The 19,385-nt window shown below is 37.5% G+C and overlaps 1 protein-coding gene across 1 annotated transcript in view; it reads left to right on the top strand.

The window, feature by feature from the left end:
• LOC118801898 (trichohyalin-like) overlaps positions 1–19,057 on the top strand; it is a 29,882-nt gene extending 10,825 nt beyond the window's left edge. Inside the window, exons 5-14 of the mRNA XM_036562303.1 lie at positions 2,432–2,445; positions 5,119–5,201; positions 5,808–5,829; positions 6,546–6,563; positions 11,773–11,800; positions 12,369–12,391; positions 13,051–13,111; positions 15,805–16,419; positions 16,659–16,730; positions 16,830–19,057. Coding sequence (XP_036418196.1) covers positions 2,432–2,445; positions 5,119–5,201; positions 5,808–5,829; positions 6,546–6,563; positions 11,773–11,800; positions 12,369–12,391; positions 13,051–13,111; positions 15,805–16,419; positions 16,659–16,730; positions 16,830–18,103 — 2,210 coding nt within the window. The 3' untranslated portion in view covers positions 18,104–19,057. The remainder of the gene's footprint in view (positions 1–2,431; positions 2,446–5,118; positions 5,202–5,807; positions 5,830–6,545; positions 6,564–11,772; positions 11,801–12,368; positions 12,392–13,050; positions 13,112–15,804; positions 16,420–16,658; positions 16,731–16,829) is intronic.
• The last annotated feature ends 328 nt before the right edge of the window (positions 19,058–19,385 follow it).

Here is a 19,385-nt window from a genome sequence, read left to right on the forward strand (position 1 = left end):
GAGTCTCTGTTCTCTGATTCAGACCCTGAACTTAGGCCAGGAGCTGTGTTAAGTCCACTGCCCCTGTCTGACCATTTGAGGTAACCACAATATTTCAAACTGAAATTCATGTCTTTGAGTGTAAAATACAAAGAGCAATTTAAATATGAATATTATATAAATTAATACATACATTTATCAAAACAATAAAATTAAATAAATACAATTAAATATGGAAGTTTTTTAAAATATTTAAATCTGCATGAAAACCCATATTATTAGAATATATTTTTCTTGTAAATTTTTTATCATTTTTGTTGTAAAAATAACTTGGAATAAATTAATGATGCACTAAAAAAAGTAGTAATTCATTTTAGTTAATGTCAGCATAATTAAACATAAAATTAAAGTTTTTTTTTAATAAATATAAATGTTATATTAATCATATAATTTAAAAGGCATTTGAGATGAAGAATGAGAGTGAATGTGATCTCCAGCCTGTAGATCTGATGATGATGGTGAAGATTCTCTACATCTGTAAAATCACAGCAATACTACAGTTTTACAGCTGAGTTATTTCAAGCCAGCTCACCTTCAGCCTGACAGGACACATCATGGATTTCCATCAACAAACATTCAAGCATAGTGGACAGTGTATAAATACAACTCTGAGAATAATATTTCACTTTAAATAATCTATTTTAAATAATCTATTTTAGCATTTGTCATTTTAAAATTATTTTTGTAAAATGTAGGTTTCATGTTTCGTTTCTAAATTTCTATCACAGCTATGATTTATTAATTTCTACATACAGTATTTGAAGCTACAGACCCAATGTGGATCAAAATGGCCTCACAACTAAAAATCCATTTCTAGATCTTTATTTTCTCTAAAGGGACGAATCCTTTCTCCTCAATAAGGACAGTTCTGTCTGATTGATACATAAAAATGACAGATGAGCTGTGACTCTTTCAGTGTTTAATAATATCTGATCATGAGCTTTTTAACTATACACACAATATAAAAACAGTAAATAGAAAAACACTAAATGCACAGATTCGTCTTAATGAAGCTCCAGAAAGTCTGTGTTCATTTTGATGGCTTATATATTTGATGTCTTGTTGTTGGGGGTCTGTTCAGAATTTCTTACTGTGGCATAAACAGTCTCCAGTGCAGTCAGTGCAGGATGTTAATTATAGAGGAAGGTGAGCCAAATCAGAGAGAAACACATTTAAATCTTACTTTTCTATCTTTTTTTGTGAGATATTTACCTTATTCTGCCCCTAATTATAGTTTTCATTTAATGGTTTAAAATCCAGTAGTGTTACAAGCAACAGGTTTTCATGAATGCTTGCGCTTAAATCAGTGTAATAAATATGATGTGAAGTAAATATAAATAAAATGTGAAATACTTGTCCTGGGTGTCATCATTAAATATTTACAATAGATCATGTTTGGCATTCAAGAATGAAAATCATTGACTGTTATAAGATGTTTATTTGAATCTGTAGGTGTTTGAATCTCGTGCTTTTAGTCTACATCATATTACAGTTGAGGGCATATTTCATCCATAACGTGTGATCTGCTTTATCACTCGATTTCTTTCTGTTAAAAGTCAAGATGTAGATAAAATATGCATGCTTGTAAATCTCTACACAAGAAAAATCTGGCAACCTCAGAGGCGTGAACTGCACGCAGGCAATTTCAGTATTCTGAATGTGCCGCCCAGAAAACCAAGTTAAGTACCCACACAGAGCAAGTCTGAATACAGAGAACTTTTCCTGCGTATCTGCTGACATAACTTTTCAACTGAAGTCTCAAACTCTGAATACGAGCCATGATAAACGTGAACAGTAATCCTTAGTTGTGCTCTTGTAAACATTCTTCATCTATCTACAGTCTGTTAGAGCTGCATGGATGCTGATGTAGATCAGACTGAACTACTGTGACCAACATCTGTGTACATCTGTAAACACTCACCTAAACCCCACACATTTAGTTCATACAGGTGAAGACATTTCTACACAATAGAAGCCCAAGAGCTGTTTATTCACACACTTTCACATCTCTCAAGTGACTGTGGGGGTTTTGTAGCTTTGTGTTTCTGTAACTTGCTTTTCCTCCAGAACAAGAATAAATCACACATATGAGCTGCTGTTGTTGATGGAGGATCACAGGACGACTATTAAGAGAGAAAAACACTCCATGAAGCGTTTAATGTTGTTTTAATAGAATCATTTCTATAAGGGTTGAGTTTCTGCTGTAGGTTTACACTTTAACTGTTTAGCTGAACGTCTTCATGGAGTTGTACTGAAAGCATTGAGTGACAGTTCAGTAGTGAAGGATGAAGAACTACAGTACAGATGAGAAAAGGAGATTCTGATAAGGAGACAATGTGTTACAAAAACTTGCTTACCAAGTATTCTTTCTTCTTTCTGCTGTTTTACACAGTGATTTCCCATTGGGTAAGTAAATAACTCCAATTCTCCTACTGATGATAATAGATGATGACGTATTGCATGTAATAAATTTTGATCTAGAAGGCAAACAGTCATATAAACTGAAATGTAACACTCATGTGATGAGCAAAATCTCTGATGACAGAATTAATACTTTATTGGATACTGCCACCTGTACTTATTACCCACCACTTCTGGACACCAAGCGATGGGCCTGTTGTCCATCCCCACCGCTTTCGTCCAACTGCCTTGATAGTAGATAATTCCATTATCAGTAACATAAACGTCCGCTCAGCCATTGTCCACTCTGTCTCTGGTGCTAAAATCTCAGACATCGCACAGTTGCTTAAAGAGTCTGCAGTGCAGGCAGTGCAGGATGTTAATAATAGAGGAAGATGAGCCAAATCAGAGAGAAACACATTTAAATCTTACTTTTCTATCTTTTGTGTAAAATATGTAACTTACTCTGTCCATTATTGTAATTTTTACTTTATTTTGTTGTTTATCCATAAATGATGATTCCATTATCATGAACATAAAGGTCCACTCAGCCATCGTTTACTTTGTCTCTGGTGCTAAAGTCTCAGACATTACACTCTCACCGCTCTTAATCCTCAAAAAGCCACAGGACAGGATAGACTGGACCCCTGTTTCTTGCTGGTCTGGTTATTGTTGAACATATTACATACATTTTGAATACATACATACACAATTCCCAACATCTGGAAAACAGTCTTTATTGTTCTCCTACACAAAGGAGGCGAGGCATGAAATCTAAATAATTGTGATTGTCATGCTTAGCAACAATTTAGAATTTTTACTTAATACCCACCTTAAATCATTCCTTTGTGAAAATTCTGTCCTTTGTATTAATTAGTCTGGCTTTAGGAAAAAAAAAACAACTTAGCACTATCTCTGTGACCACACTTGTTTTAGACTCTGTGCTGCTATTTTTATGGATCTAACTAAAGCTTTTAAAACCTTTGATCACTCCTTTCTTTGAAAAAGCCTACAAACAGTTGGTTTTAATAAAAATTCAAAAAACTGGGCCCCAAACTACATCTCTGATTGGTCAAATGTGTGGCACTAGGTAATTACAAATTATATTTAGTGCCTGTCACTAAAGTGGTCCTGCAGTGTTAAATACTTGGTCCAGTCTTATTTAATTTATATATTAATGATCTCGCTGCCTTGACCTCTGACTGCAAAGTACACTTGTATGAAAATGACACTGTTCTGTATTGTTCAGCTGACTCTGTTCATGCAGCAGTAGAAACATTTCAGTGCTCCTTCAGTGCCTTACAGATCACTCTGTACAAGCAGAGGATAGTTTTAAACGCAAAGAAAACAAAGTTTATGCTGTTTTCCAGTGCCCCCAGTATTGAATTTAACACAGTAAATATCAACACCCTGATGGGATCCAGTATTGACATAGTCACAAAATGTAAATACCTTGGCTTTTGGTTAATAAGCTAGTCAGTTAATGAAGACAAAAAACTTGGATACTTATATCACAGTAGGAAATGTTTCCCAGTGCACTAGGAAAAAAATCGTGAAGACAACCTTATTATCCATTCTAGACGGTGATGTACTCTATAGACATGCGTCTACCAATAGCCTTAAACCACTAGATTCAGTCTGTCACTCTGAGATTTGTTACTGGAGACCCTTACAGAACTCATCACTGCACACTCTATGAGAAAGTTGATTGGTCGTCTCTAGAAAGCTGGTTGGTGTCACTCCGCCATTTTAAACTATTAATCTCTAATCACCTCCACTCAGCCTGCAACTGTTTTATTTGATCTTAGTTCTTTTCTGCTCTTTAATTTTATTTTATTTCACTATTTTATTGAATAATTTTATTTCTAAGATTTTTAGTTTTTTCTTATTGCTTATTATCTTAATTGATTGTTTTACTCACTTTTGATTTGTTTTATTACATTTAATTGATGTTGCTGTTTTTGTTAGTTTTAGACGTGTTTAGGTGTTGGCTGTGTTTTATTGTGTTCTTCTTTGGGTTATTTAGAGGAGGTTTAGTGTTTACCATCAGTAGATGTGGTATGACTTGTGGTGACCTTCTCTGCTGTTCTCACTGTTATTCAGTGCTCAAATAAAAGAGCATTTTCCCTGAGCAGAAAAAATAAAAATGGCTTGGTTCTTCTTCTGAGCTGACATCATATTTTTAAATGATCTAATATATATATATATATATATATATATATATATATATATATATATATATATATATATATATATATGGTCTTTTGCAAGATGGGTAGATTGTAGTGAAATCATTGTGTCTCATATCACCCTTATGTGCTGATGGTTATTAAGAAAACATCAGGCTAAATACTTTATGAAAAACAAAATCAGAAAGTATTTATCATAATATTGTTTAAATAGAAATAGAAAATAGAATCATTTCTATAAGGGTTGAGTTTCTGCTGTAGGTTTACACTTTAACTGTTTAGCTGAACATCTTCATGGAGTTGTACTGAAAGCATTGAGTGACAGTTCAGTAGTGAAGGATGAAGAACTACAGTGCAGATGAAAATAGAATGGAGTAAATGTGGTGATTTCTGAAAAGTGTTCTAATTGTGTAATTTTGTATCAGAATTGTGTATCATGTGAATTTTTTTTCATGATGTTCTAACATTATGTACCTTTCTGATGTTTTAGGCAGTGGCTACTGCACTGGTAAGTTCAGAAATATGTTCACTCCTCCTTCTGATGACTAGCTGTTTTAATAGATGTTTATATATGCAAATGAAAAATTTTATCACTTATTTGTTTACTCAGTGTTTATTCCTTTCAGTTACTTTATTGGGCAAATATTGTATTGTTGTAAATTGTCTATTCAAGTGAAACTGATTGACATGTTTGAAGTACATTTTAAGTGATTGACATTATTTCTGCATTTGAACAGCAGCACTCAATAAAAAGTCAATAAATATCTGTACAATCTAGACAGCTGGTTATTTGTGTGATATATACAGAACATTATAGCCTTTCTTACATTTCCATCTGTAGGAAGAGTCATGCTCTATATGATTGGATCAGAGAAGTTTTTATTGTTAACTCATGGCGTAAAGCATCGTCATTCTGTTTTATTCACATCTCCAGTCTGTAATAAGACAGATCAGAAAGTAGAGAATGAAGAGAGAATGAAGAGACAACCTTATTATCCATTCTAGACTACGGTGATGTAATCTATAGACCAAGATCCATTCTAGACTACGGTGATGTAATCTATAGACCAATAGCCATAAACCACTAGATTCAGTCTGTCACTCTGAGATCCGTTACTGGAGACTCTTACAGAACTCATCACTGCACACTCTATGAGAAAGTTTGTTGGTTCTCTCTAGTCGTGCGGCGGGAAACTCATTGGTTTGTTTATATTAACAGGGCGCTCTCCAGCCACAAACCATCTTATATCACATTTATGCTCTCTGTAAAAAGTGGTATTTGTCAGACCTGCTCTAAGGACTGGATCACCTGTCAGGTTCTGGGAGTTTTTACTGAACTGAGAATGTCTGCTTTTAGCTGCAGTGCACCAGCAAACTGGAATACACTGCAGGAAACTCTAAAGCTCCACTGGCTGGTGTCACTCCACCATTTTAAACTTTTATTTGAGCCAAGCAGAAAATTTATATATATATATATATATATATATATATATATATATATATATATATATATATATATATATTGTAAATTATACAAATCTGTCTCTTACGTTTTACAAAATGAGTAGATTGTAGTGAAATCACTGTGTCTCATATCACCCTTAAATACTTTATGAAAAAATCTTTAGACAGTATCACAATATTGTTTAAATAGAATCATTTCTGTAAGGGTTGAGTTTCTGCTGTAGGTTTACACTTTAACTGTTTAGCTGAACGTCTTCATGGAGTTGTACTGAAAGCATTGAGTGACAGTTCAGTAGTAAAGGATGAAAAACTACAGTACAGATGAAAATAGAATGGAGTAAATGTGGTGATTTCTGAAAAGTGTTCTAATTGTGTAATTTTGTATCAGAATTGTGTATCATGTGGAAATTTCTTCATGATGTTCTAACATTATGTACCTTTGTGATGTTTTAGGGCGCGGCTACCGGAGTGGTAAGTTTAAATTATATTCACTGCACCTTCTGATGACTAGCTGTTTTAATAGATTTTTAGATATGTTAATGAAAAAAATGCATCTATAAGGCAAGCAATCACATAAGCTGATGTTTCACATAATATTCACATGATAAGCAAAGTCTCCCTTCCCATAATGCTCCTGTGCATAATCCCACTGCACTGCAGAAATGTAGAGACAGTGAAGTTCACTGATGAGAAAAAGACACAACAAATAAAAGCAGTCTGGCTCTGTTGGGAGTGATGTCACTGTTCTTATGTGATGATGGAATATCTGAGTCGTTCCATCATCAGTACATCATTATCATTGTGTATCATGTGTAGAATGTTCTGAGGATGCGGGGGTTCATGCCAAACCTCTTCAGCCGCTGTTGTGCCTTCTTTACCACCCGTGTGGTGTGTTTGCTCCATGTCAGCTCCTCTGAGATGTGAACACAGAGGAACTTGAAGCTTCTGACCCTCTCTACAGTGGCTCTGTTGATGGTGATGGGGGTGTGCGCTCTCTCTTGCTTCCTGAAGTCCACTATGAGCTCCTTGGTCTTGCTGACATTGAGAGAGAGGTTGTTCTCCTGGCACCAGAGTGTCAGAAAGCTGACCTCCTCTCTGTAGGCCTCTTCGTTGTCATTGGATATCAGGCCCACAATTGCGGTGTCATCTGCAAATTTGATGATGACATTAGAGCTGTGTCTGGCAGAGCAGTCGTGGGTGTACAGGGAGTACAAGCGAGGGGTGAGCACACAGCCCTGAGGAGCCCCGGTGTTAAGGGTTAGTGAGGAGGAGGTGATGTTGCCCATCCTTACCACCTTACCATTCAGGATCCAGCTGCACAGAGAACTGTTCAGACCCAGATCCCGAAGCTTAATGCCTTGCGGATGTTAACGCGCTTGAAGGCTCTGCACACGTCAGCCACGGAGACGGAGGGGGGTGTTGACTCAGCTGTAGCGGGGGCGGGGACTCTTTCCATGAGTGTGATGTGCGTAGAAAGCATTCAGCTCGTCTGGAAGCACAACGATGATGTTATTCACGGAAAGAGTTTCCCTATTAAAGTTCGTTAGTGTGTTTAGCCCCTCCCACAGACTTCTCGTGTTGGTGGTGTTGAACTGTGACACCACTTTCACTGTCTTACAGAAAGCATAGCTGACTTTTTTATACTCATCCGTGTTTCCTGATTAAAAAGCAGCATTACGCGCGTTCAGAGCAGCACTACCTCACAGTTGAGCCATGGCTTCTGATTGGGGTAAACACAAACTGCTTTTGTGGGCACATCCTCTATACATTTTTTGATAAACCCGGTAACTGAGTCTACATATTCGTCAATGTTATTGTTTGACGCCTCACGAAACATCTCCCAGTCTGTTTCATCAAAACAGTCCTGAAGCGCTGAATCCAATTTGTCCGACCAGCGGTGGACCTCTCTGATGGTTGCCGGTGTCCTTTTTAACTTCTGCCTCCAATATGGAGGCAGCCATCCAATATGGCGCCGAGCATGACTGCCGTGTTGCGAGCTCCCTTGACTTCTGTTCGTTTTTTGTTAAGTTTGTTTTTATTTGTAACTACTTTTGCACTAAATGTTGCCAGCACCTTCGTTTATGACAGAAAAACACTTTTGGAAATCAGATCGATGATCACTCACCGAAAACCGCACTTTGAGTTCCTGAACGCAGATCCATTGTTTGGGAACCTCAAAGAGGCCCCTTTCATCTGGGCCGACTGATAATCTGCCTCACAGAGACCTGGCTATCAGTGGAGATTCCCAACGAGGCCATTGAGCCCGCTTCTCTGTGCACCGTGCGGACAGAACAAAGGACCTCTCCAGGAAGAGCAAAGGGGGAGGTGTATGTTTTATGCTCAACAGTGCTTGGTGTGATCAGAGGAACGTGCACTTCATCGAGTCTTTCTGCTCCCCGGACTTGGACTATCTAATCATCTCGTGCAGACCACTGTGGCTGCCGAGAAAGATTTCAGGGCTCACTGTCACCCCGTGAACATCCCACCACAGGCTGATACAGACCTGGCGCTCAGGAAACTGTATGAGGCTGTTAACAGGCAGGGGACCGCGCGCGCAGAGGCCGCCTCCATTGTTGTTGGGGACTTCAACAAAGTGAACTTTAGGGAAGTCGCTCTAAAGTAATTCCAACACATTTTATGCAGCACACGAAGATCACGCATGCTGGACCACTGCTACTCCCATTTCCGTGAGGCGTACAAAGCCCTCCCCCGACCTACGTTTGGCAAATTCGATCATCTCTCTATGTATCATATATATATATAGGCCAAAACTCCAACTTACCTCTCACATTCACTATCAAACCTCTCACACACACCATCAAATCTCTCACACTCAGTACCAAACCTCTCACACTCACTATCAAACTCTCTCACACTCACTATCAAACTCTCTCACACTCCCTATCAAACCTCTCACTCTCACTACCAAACCTCTCACACTCCCTATCAAACCTCTCACACTCCCTATCAAACTCTCTCACACAAACTATTAAACTCTCTCACACTCACTACCAAACCTCTCACACTCACTACCAAACTTCTCATACACACCATCAAACTCTCTCACACTCCTTATCAAACTCTCTCACACTCACTATCAAACCTCTCACACTCACTATCAAACTCTCTCACACTCCATATCAAACTCTCTCACACTCACTATCAAACATCTCACACTCACTATCAAACTCTCTCACACTCACTATCAAACCTCTCACACTCACTATCAAACCTCTCACACTCCCTATCCAACTCTCTCACACTCACTATCAAACTCTTTCACACTCCCTACCAAACCTCTCACACTCCATATCAAACTCTCTCACACTCACTATCAAACTCTCTCACACGAACTATCAAACTCTCTCACACTCCCTACCAAACTCTCTCACACTCCCTATCAAACTCTCTCATACAAACTATTAAACTCTCTCACACTCCCTATCAAACTCTCTCATACAAACTATTAAACTCTCTCACACTCCCTATCAAACTCTCTCACACAAACTATTAAACTCTCTCACACTCACTATCAAACTCTCTCACACTCCCTATCAAACTCTCTCACACTCCCTATCAAACTCTCTCACACAAACTATTAAACTCTCTCACACGAACTATCAAACTCTCTCACACTCCCTACCAAACCTTTCACACTCCCTATCAAACTCTCTCACACAAACTGTCAAACTCTCTCACACTCACTATCAATCTCTCACACTCACTATCAAACTCTCTCACACTCACTATCAAACTCTCTCACACTCACTATCAAACTCACTCACACTCACTATCAAACTCTCTCACACTCCCTATCAAACTCTCTCGCACTCACTATCAAACTCTCTCACACTCACTATCAAACTCACTCACACTCACTATCAAACTCTCTCACACTCACTATCAAACTCTCTCACACAAACTATCAAACTCTCTCACACTCCCTACCAAACCTCTCACACTCCCTATCAAACTCTCTCACACAAACTATTAAACTCTCTCACACTCACTATCAAACTCTCTCACACAAACTATTAAACTCTCTCACACTCACTATCAAACTCTCTCACACGAACTATCAAACTCTCTCACACATACTCTCTCACACTCACTACCAAACTCTCTCACTCACACTCCTATACCAAACTCTCTCACACTCACTATCAAACTCTCTCACACAACTATACTCTCTCACACTCACTATCAAACTCTCTCACACTATCAAACCTCTCACACTCCCTACCAAACTCACTCACACTCACTATCAAACTCTCTCACACTCCCTATCAAACTCTCTCACAAAACTAAACTCTCTCACACTCACTATCAACTCTCTCACACCAAACTCTCACACTCCCTATCAAACTCTCTCACACTCCCTATCAAACTCTCTCACACGAACTATCAAACTCTCTCACACTCCCTACCAAACTCTCTCACACTCACTATCAAACTCTCTCACACTCACTATCAAACTCTCTGACACTCACTATCAAACTCTCTCACACAAACTATTAAACTCTCTCACACTCCCTATCAAACTCTCTCACACTCACTATCAAACTCTCTCACACTCACTATCAAACTCTCTCACACAAACTATCAAACTCTGTCACACTCACCATCAAGCCCTCTAAAACATTTTCAGGCTGTTTTATTCACTTCTACAGTTTGTATTTAGACACATAAGAGAGGTGAGAATGAAGATGGAGCAGTCTAAGACAGATCGAAAAAGAGAAAACTAATATGTTTTGTACACTGATTCTATATAAATGAACTCAATAAACTGAAAGTGAGAGAATTTCATTACAATTATTAAATTAATTTTGGACTTCCTCACAGTGCAGTCCAGCAGGGTTTTTTTATAAAATAGTGTACAGACACAATAAGCTTTGACTGTCAGCAGATTTCCCTCCATCACTCTGCAGTAGTGCACTAGTCGTGTTTGCTCAGCTGTGTGTGTTCGTCTCCGGATGTTTAAATAAGATAAAAACAGTATCTGAATTGTTTAATTTAAAGGAGCACAGGTAGATCCCATACCGTTTTGGTGCTTGTTTTATTTGAGTCAAATCACAGAGACAAACATTTGTCCTCATTGCTACTTTTCCGCTCAAAATTTTATACAATAAAATGGCCTTTGTGTTATAAAAGTTAATTTATTTTAAAAATGAAAAACTCAAATATAATCCAGTCTGAGTTCATCTCATCAGTAAATCACAGAATCTCAGGTGTAATAATGAACAGAAGGCTGTAATGTGAGTGAGAAGCTCTGAAAGGTCTAGTTAGAAGCAGTTGGGCTGCTAGCAGAGAAGCTGGGAGATGGAATATTGGAAGCAGTTGAACCAGAATATTAATCTCCTTACAAATAATATTCCAAACAACAGAGAACTCTTTGGAGAAGTAGAGACACATTCATTTAAATATAATAAGAAAGGGAAGGAGGGAGTGTGAGAAAGAGTAAAATAACGCAGATCACAACTATAACAATTTCTAGTTCTATAAAGTAACACAGTCAGTCTGTATCAGATCCACATAAAGAGAAGAAAACCCCCCAAACAACAGAGCAGCATCATCCACATTCACTGTGCTGTTACATTTCTAGCTTTACTAACATTTAAATATAGTAATTCACTTTTGAATCAATGTCTGGAATCGTCATATTATATTATTCACTTCACAGTTGCCTTCACTGACAGAAGCACAGAGAGGTGAGTATAATTCAGTGTGTAGTGCTTTTATTGTGATGTGCTGATTGTTGATGAAGAATGTTTGTGTTGTAAAGACTGAATGTATTTATCTGTACTATCTTACTAACACACACTTCAGCACTGTATGTATCACTATACTGTAGAGCTGATCTACACACTGATACTGACAGATTACACAGGGAATTTCAGTTTTTCATGCTGATTATCATTAATACAATCAGCAATTTGTGCTAGAATGATTTCCTTACATGTACTTTAACAGCAGAGTCACGTTTATATCAGTTTATATCAGTTTATATATTTAATACTGTCACATGAGGACAGTCATGTAGCTAGTACTGAAATACAGCAAATGGGCACATTTTGAAACTTTGAAATGAATACTGTTTCCAAACTTCATGAAAGTCTTTTATTTAAAAAAAAATGAGGGAAACAACGTTCCATGATGTGGGCCCTTTAAAACTTCTACGCAACATCTTTATGTCTTATCAGAGAAAATACTGATATACTGTTTTGTCTTATTATTTGATTTCAATATTTTAACAGTTCTTATTTTCTCTCTGATCAGTTCTGGGAGTCTTTGTTTTTCAGGTGAGCACATTATAGTAAATAAACCACATTTCCTTGATAATCTCTTTTAATATGACGTTTAATAATCTATGAATATAAACATTGTTGGGTGTAAAAGCTGTGCAGGGCTGATTGTTGATAAAGTCTACATTAGTTTATTTTCTTCTTTTCTGTTGATTCTCTTTCATGGTGTTGAGTTGAGTGTTATTACAGTGTTATTACAGTGTTGCTGCTGATCAGTGTTCTGTAAGTGATCATGATCCTCAGAAGCTGCAGAGCTGAACTATTTTAATTCCTCTTTTCTGATGCTGCGTTTCTGTGGATCTGTTACTCACTTCCCATGAGCTCATGACTGATGAATGATTTATTATGAAAACTAAAAGTATAAGATAAAAAAGGTCTTATCCAGTTAATAATAAAATACTGCCTGTGATGATTACAGCTCAGTCTCTGTTGCGTATCTGTGTCTCAGTCAGACTGTGTTTAAAATCCCACAGCAAACAATGTACTTAATGCTGTTAATTTTTTTTTAAGATGCTGTGATTTTAAACACAATATCAGCTCTCCTAGTGATTCATACTGACACATTAACAGTGGTTTAAACAGAGAAACAGTTACTGATCATATAAGATACAGAATGACATCATGAATGAATCTTCACACTGTTTTCTCTTTTACAGAGTGACAGTAAATGGACAGAAGAGGAGAGACTGAAAATGGAGGAATCTGCTCTGCTGACCGGTGAGTTTTAAAAGAGATACAGAATTAAAAGTCAGGAAAGTGACATTTAAGCCTGTTATATTCTAATATTATAACATGAGCAGGTTTATCAAAACAATCAAATTATAATTAAAAATATTTACAGTGCCCTCCACAAATATTGACACCCCTGATAATCATGAGCAAAATGAGCTGTAAAAATATGCTTACCTATACTTACTTATAATTACTTATTATCTTATCTTTCATTTAAATATTAGCAAAAATCTCATTTTTATTTTTAGATATAATGGTTGAAAGAAAAAAAACAAACCTTGTCATGAAATAAATATTTTTTTCATAAATCTATGTGCGCCACAATTATGTGGCACCCCTAGAAATTCTTAAAGGGAAGATCTAACTGAAGTTTATTTCTATTCTTATTTTATTTCTATTATTAAGTTAACTTGAGTGATTAGGAACACCTAAATGGTCAGCAATGACTCCCTGATTCACAGAGCAATATATATATATATATATATATATATATACATATATATATATATTATATATATATATATATATATATATGAGATGAAGCACAAGCCAAATTCCCTCAGTCTTCCATCACTATAATGAACACCAGAGAAAATAACAATGATGTGCAACAAAAGGTTGTTAACCTGCACAAATCAGGAAATGGTTACAAGAAAATAGCTAAACAGTTGAAAATGCCCATTATTCACTATCAGGGCAATAATTAAGAAGCTTAAAACAAGTGGAGATGTTAAGAATCTGCTGGGTAGAGGACGCATGTCTATACTGACACCATGCACAGTGAGGAGGATGGTTCAAGTGAACAAAGAATCTCCAAGGGTCACAAATGGGGGATTTCAGACATTAGTTAGCTTTTGGGGTCAGAACATTTCCCAAACTACAATCAAACATCACCTATATGACCACATGTCTCTCGGGGTTTGCCAGAAGAAAGCTTCTGCTGTCAAAGACCAGCAAATCAAGCTCCTACGGTTTGCCAAAGCTACTGGAACTTTCAGTAGGACTATGTTCTGTGGTCAGATTTGGTCAGGGACCAAAATAGAGGTTTTTTCCAACAACACCAGAGGTGAGTTTGGAATGGACACAAAGCAGCCAAGCAGAAAAGTACCCTATCCCTATTGAAGTATGGTGATGGATCTGTGATACCGTAGGGTGTTTTTCTACATGGTATCACAGACTCCATCAAGGACCAGCAGAAATTAAAACAAAACCTGACTGCCTCAGCCAGGAAGCTTAAACTGGGCCACCGCTTGGATCTTCCAGTGTGATGATCCAAAGCCTCAAAATCGACACAAAAATGGTTCACTGACCACAGAATCAAGGTGTTGCCATGGACACCTCAGTCCCCTGACCTAAACCCCATGGAAAACCTGTGATGAGCTGAAGAGGAGAGTCCACAGTGCGGACCTCAGAATCTGAAGGATCTGGAGGGGTTCTGAATGGAGGAATGATCTCAGATACTTTGCTGTGTGTTCTCCAATCTCATTAAGCATTATAGAAGAAGACTCATAATTGTGGTGCACACAGATGGGATTTTTTTTTCAATCATTGTAGTTAAAAAAAGGTTAGATTTTTGTTAACATTTGAATGAAAGATAAAAAAGATAAGCAATAAAGAATGTTTTTTTTTTACAGCCTGTTTTGCTGATGTTTACCAGGGGTGCCAGTATTTTTAAAGGGCACTGTCTATAATGCAGTGTTATTAAAGTACCTGTCATATTTTCAGTTGCTCAGTTTTTGATATAAATCATTCAAATCTCTCTGCTGCAGTTTTAGAGATTCTTTCTTTGATAACTGTTTATCATCATCACTCTGTTCTGTTAAAGGCCTGTTTTAGAGGATGTGATGATTTAATACTTTGATCATATTTCAATTGGTTTGTCATTTTAGGGGTTTATTCCTATTTAAAGCATCTGATTAGCCTAAAGGGGAATTCCGCCTATATTTCAAAGATTTTTAATAATTAAGTGGTTGAAAAGTAGTCATTCAGAGTGGATTGATGTGAGATGGTTCATTGTAGGAAAATGTACTGGCTCAGATTTCTTTACAATGATGTTTTCAACACAAACATAGCACTTTTATTTACTATTCAAACCCAACAGTGAATGTATATATGTCTGAGTTTTTATCTGTAATGTTATCGATGATAAAATTATGCAAAATCTGAAGAAATAAGTTTTCTTAGGAGACTATTTTGCCTTACAACACCCTCCATATGTCTCTTCATTATGAATACATTTGAAAAAAATATGTTTTAGGCCAAAAGTTTATCACAAAGCTATCGTAAAACAATGTTTCAGGAATGAGTCTTCATACCTGAAAACATTTTGTATAATAACTTTTCTGTTTCTCTTAAGTTTTTAAGAGGCATTAAACTCTTCTGGTTACCCATCACCACCACTGTCAACAATCATGATTAGGTAATTTTCTCTAGAACACAGAATTTCACACCAAACCACTGTGAATGACTTTGTTTACATCTTAACCATTTATTCTGCACACATTTTGAAAAATTGGTGTAATTCTCCTTTAATGGAGTTCAGTTCACAAAGGAGCATCAAAACTGAATAACCGGATTTAAGAACTGCAAATACTGTAACTAATATATATATATATATATAATGTACATGAAATCAGTGTGACCAGCTGGATGATGAATTATATGAATGTGTTTCTTAGAGTTATCAGCAGAAGCCAAACGTTATAAAGATAAAGAGAGCATTTTATTGGAGAGAATTGCACAGCTGATGGAGAAAGACAAACAAATTCAAGAGAAAGAAAAACTTCTGACAATAAACACAGAGACACTTCATATAAAGGACAAGATGCTGGAAGAGAAAGAAACACTTCTTAGAGAGACAAAAGAAAAACTGGTACAAATGACCAAAGAAACTCAGATACAGCTTAAAGATAAAGACTCACAACTGGAGAATCAGATCAAACTGCTGAGAGAGAAAGAGACTCTACTGGAGATCACAGTGAAAGAGGTGGAAAGCAGTAAAAAGCAGCTGGAGACTCTGAGAAAGGAACTGCAGGACAAGAGCAGCAAACTACAGGAGATGATGATCCTACTGGAACAACAGAAAACTGAAGTGAGTGAAAAAGACAAACAGCTTGAAGAGAAGGAGAGACTTCTAAGTGAGAGAAACACACAGCTAATGGAAAGAGACAAGCAGGTTGAGGAGAAAGACAGACTTCTAGAGGAGAGAAACAAGCAGCTGCAGGAGAGAACAGATCCAGACTCAGCAGCTCCAGCCAGGAGGAGAAACAGCAAAGAGATGAATCCTCCAAGCTGTAAGTAAATACTAAAGCAGCATGACTATGCTTAAAATGTAATTCTTTCAAATATGAGCATTTAAAATGTGAACACTGCTGTAGAAATATGATATTATTAGAAATGTCTCTAACAAATTAGAATATATGTGTACATTCCAGAAAAATGTGTGGCTTTAATATAAATTAAGTCCAACAACATCTACAATGTACAGAGTCAATAACATAATCTCCTCTTGGCTGATGCTTCTGTTTCATAGTGAGTGGAGAGACTCCAGAATCTGCAGCACAACTCAAGAGACGAAACAGTATTGAAGAACTTCCTCAAACAAGTAAATTATTGCACTTTCATATAGTATACTAAGTAAAATTACCGAAAAATCATCAACATAGAGTAGGAGATTAAATCTATCATATCTGTTGATTTGCAGTGGGTGGAGAATCTTCTAGTTTGGCCTCTCCAGAGTCAGTTCCTGTAGCAGAGCTCAGGCTGGTGCTGCTGGGGAGGACTGGATGTGGGAAGAGAGCAGCACAAAACACCATCCTGGGCAGAGAGGAGAGGAGCCAGGCTGGAGCGTCTACAGTGAGGCAGCAGAGTGAGAGCAGACAGGGGGAGGTGGCTGGGAGGCAGGTGACTGTGGTGGACACTCCTGACTGGTTCTGTCCTGGACTCTCTCTGGAGGAGCTGAGACAGGACGTGGGACTCTGTGTCCGTCTGTCTGCCCCAGGACCCCACGCCTTCCTCCTAGTCATACCAGTGAAGCAGTCTACAGGAGAGGAGAGAGGCATGCTGGAGAAAATGGAGGAGATTTTTGGAGAGAGATGTTGGAGGAACACCATGATCCTTTTCACTGTGACTGATGAAGTCCAAGAGAAGAACATTGAAGAGTTTATCCAGTCAGGAAACCAGGAGGTCCAGAGACTTGTAGGGAAATGTGGGAACAGGTTTCACTGTCTCAGCATTAAGGAGAGTGGAGATGGTTCTCAAACCTCAGAGCTGCTGGAGAAGATAGAGAAGATGGTGGAAGGAAACAGAGAGAAATTCTACAGCAGTGAGATCTACCTGGAGACACAATCTCAGATCAGAGCTTTGGAGACAAAGATCATGAAGGAGAGAGAAGAAAGGAGGGTGATAGAGGAGAGAGAAATTAAGGAAAAACTAGAAAAGCAGGTGCAGAAGTCTCTGAGAAAGATAGAGGGAGCAGTACAAGAGCATGAAGGAGAGATAAAACAACTAAATAACCGAACAACAGAGCTAGAGAGAAGGATGAAAGAAGAAAAAGATGAAGAGAAAAGGAGAGAACTGGAACAAGAGCTGGAAAGAGAGTTGAAGCGGAGAACAGAAATGGAGGAAAAGGTGAAGAAATTAAAAGAAAAGAGAGAGAGGGAGAGGAGAGAGATGGAGGAGAGACACAGACAGGAGATGGAGGAGATCAGGGTGACGTATGAAGGAGAAGCCAGAATGGAGGCAGAGAGGAACCTCATGAAGATCATCCTGCCTGAACTCCAGAGAAACATTTTGATATCAAAGTCAAAGATGCAGGAAGAGTTCAGCAGACAGATGGAGGAGAAGGACAGAGAGCTGGAGACACTGAGACTCAGAGTGAGAGAACTTAGTAACACTTTACTGGAGGAGGTTCATAAATATACAGGAGGTGCTGCTCAGGAGCAGAAGGAGGTCAGTAGGAGACTCTCAACATGCTGAGAGAGCTCCTCTTCTGCTGGACATACAGACTGGATAGAACAGTCTGGGTGGGTTTAAACACTGCCTGTTACAGTAAAACTGCTGATTTTATGATTTATGTACATACAGTGTTTCTATTATTCAGAACACAAGATGCAGACACTTCTCTATCAGCGTCTGACACTCTGTGTCATTAAGTCACATCATTTACACTAGTTTAAAGATTTTGTGAAAGATGAGAATCCACTGTTTGTCTAACAGATCTTGCACAATCAATTCTGGACTTCACTATTTCTAGAACAGTCCAGCAGGTCATTGTGGAAATTGGTTTTACTCCATTATATCTGTAACTCAGGCCTTTATATTCAGCCTCAGTCACATTAGTGACTCAAATGCTGTGAACTGAAACACTGAAACACTAATAGCACTGAACACTAATCGGGTAATTCACTCTGTGATTGTGTTTTTCAAAACAATCTTTTGTAAGCTTTGGTTTCATACTAATAGGTGCTCTTCTTCAATGTGCAGTTAATGCATTTATGGATATTGCTCAATGTACTTTTTAATTATGTAACATAATTTAAACATGCCAGTTGCATTGACTACTATTACATTCACTAGCATTACATTGACTAGTATATGTCCTTTTTTCCATTCACCTCTAAAGTTACCAAAAGGTACTAAAGATTTTGTTCTGACAGCAAAGATTGTTATTGTGTATACAATAGATTAAAGGTTATTACTTGAATGTACATTAAAAGAGTAAAGCAATACTCTCATTAGACAGTTTATATTCATGGTGGTAAGGTATATTTGATGAACTAAACAATAAAAGCACCACAAATGAATTCACTAAAAAATAACTCAAACTAAACACATCTGATTAGTTAATGTTGAAATGAGTTCTGTTTTTGTTTGAATGTGTGTGACTGGGCATACTATTTTAATTTGGTATTAAAACACATTTAAAACTTCTGTCACACTTGCACTGTTTTACTTTTTCTTTAGAAAGCTTAGATTCATGAGGGTTGCATTTTTCTTTAATACATTTCTGCAACAAATCAGTGCCAAATAAACTGATAAGAGAAAACACACTACTTACTTGAGCAGCTGGCAGTGTGGCTACACACAGTGCTTCTGTTCAAGTAAGAGATTTACATGTGCACTTTACTTTTCCAAGACCAAATCACTGACCTGAATATGTAGTGATCATGAGAAAACAGCAGAGAGGCATCGGATCTCAGGTCTCTTTCTCTGTGGAGGAAACACTGTTAGAACTCTGCTTCTACCTCATGGCAACAAA

This window comes from Colossoma macropomum, unplaced genomic scaffold (assembly GCF_904425465.1).
Source record: "Colossoma macropomum unplaced genomic scaffold, Colossoma_macropomum, whole genome shotgun sequence".
Classification (NCBI taxonomy): Eukaryota; Metazoa; Chordata; class Actinopteri; order Characiformes; family Serrasalmidae; genus Colossoma; species Colossoma macropomum.